The sequence below is a fragment of the Brassica oleracea genome, unplaced genomic scaffold, assembly GCF_000695525.1.
Source record: "Brassica oleracea var. oleracea cultivar TO1000 unplaced genomic scaffold, BOL UnpScaffold03169, whole genome shotgun sequence".
Lineage (NCBI taxonomy): Eukaryota > Viridiplantae > Streptophyta > Magnoliopsida > Brassicales > Brassicaceae > Brassica > Brassica oleracea.
Window position 1 is genome coordinate 1 of NW_013619695.1, and position 1,282 is coordinate 1,282.

General features: G+C 38.1%; 1 protein-coding gene across 1 annotated transcript; it reads right to left on the minus strand.

The window, feature by feature from the left end:
* Positions 1-13: 13 nt before the first annotated feature.
* On the minus strand, positions 14-1,269 carry LOC106321821 (ABC transporter B family member 17-like; the record flags this gene model as incomplete). The annotated part of the gene is made up of 2 exons (XM_013760059.1): positions 1,035-1,269; positions 14-597 (listed from the first exon to the last, which is right to left on the minus strand). Coding segments are annotated over exons 1-2 (719 nt in total), but the record flags the coding sequence as incomplete, so codon positions are not given.
* Between the last annotated feature and the right edge of the window lie 13 nt (positions 1,270-1,282).

Sequence of the window (1,282 nt, forward strand, 5' to 3'; positions counted from 1 at the left end):
TGGACTCTCCGGCTCAATGGTCGTGGAACGGTCCAACACTGCGAACACAGACCCGACCGCATCTGAGCCTTTAGCTAGATCGGTCGTCATGCTTCCAGCGTCTGCTATAACACGTCCGGTACTCACAAATATCGAGAAAATCTCAAAGAATGCTTTCGCCTTCATCTTGCCATCATCGATGAGTCTACCACCATACCAGAAGTTTAAAACCGAAGTGCATGTTATAAGGCTTCGTGACGTTGCGAGGACGGTTCCAGCTAGCCATGATTGGCGAACGCTTTCCTTTCTTGGACCTTCTTGAACTCTTTTTAGTAGTTTCAAGATTCGTTCTTGTGATGAGAAAGATGTGATGGTTCGGATGTTGGAGACTGCTTCTGCTGCTAGTTTGCTACTCTCGTCTTGCGCTTTGATTGCTTTCTTGGATATGGTTTTGAGGAGAATGCGTTGCGTGTAGAAGCAAACTACAACGACTGGCTGTGCCGCGATCATCACGATGGCTAGTCGCCAAGCGATGACTAAACCTACTGTGCAAGCTACGGCTACTGCTGCTATGGTTTGTACCAACAATGACACTCGTTCACCAACCAACGACCTCACCTATGGTAAAACAAAACATTACAACGTCAGTGTTCTTAAGTCCAGGTGCTACGCAGTGGTCGAGCATGGTCTATGCAGATGCTAAGCATTAATATTCAAAAATAAATATATTACTATATTCATATTAATTATATTTATTTTACGTATTTAAATCCATTTATTTGATTTATATGTTTATTTATCTTTGTTTATTAAACATGTATTTATATTTATAATTTGACACCATTTATATGTTAAAATTTATTTTATACATAGAATTTTATATTTGAAATATAATTTATCTAAGTTTCTAAAACTAATGTATAACATAAAATTTTATATTCATAAGATATATCATTTATATAAAAGTATATTTCCGTCTATATACGGTTAGACGCTATTGATTTGAAGCGGCTAATGCAATGTAGTACACACTGACTAGAGTTCAAGAGACATACCAAGTTAGCTTCTTTTGCAAGTCTTGAGCAAATTGCACCACTAGAGTTCTCTTCTTCATCAAACCAGTTGACTTCAAAGGTCAGTATCTTCTTGAGCATCTTCTCTCTGATACGTTTCGTCAGGTACTCTCCCATGTAAGCAAAACTATAATGTTGAATGATGTTGAGCAAGAAAGAAAAGACAGCTAGACCAACAAAGAACAAGACAAAGATCCTTGTCTTCTCCTTGATCTCGTCATGACTCGTTA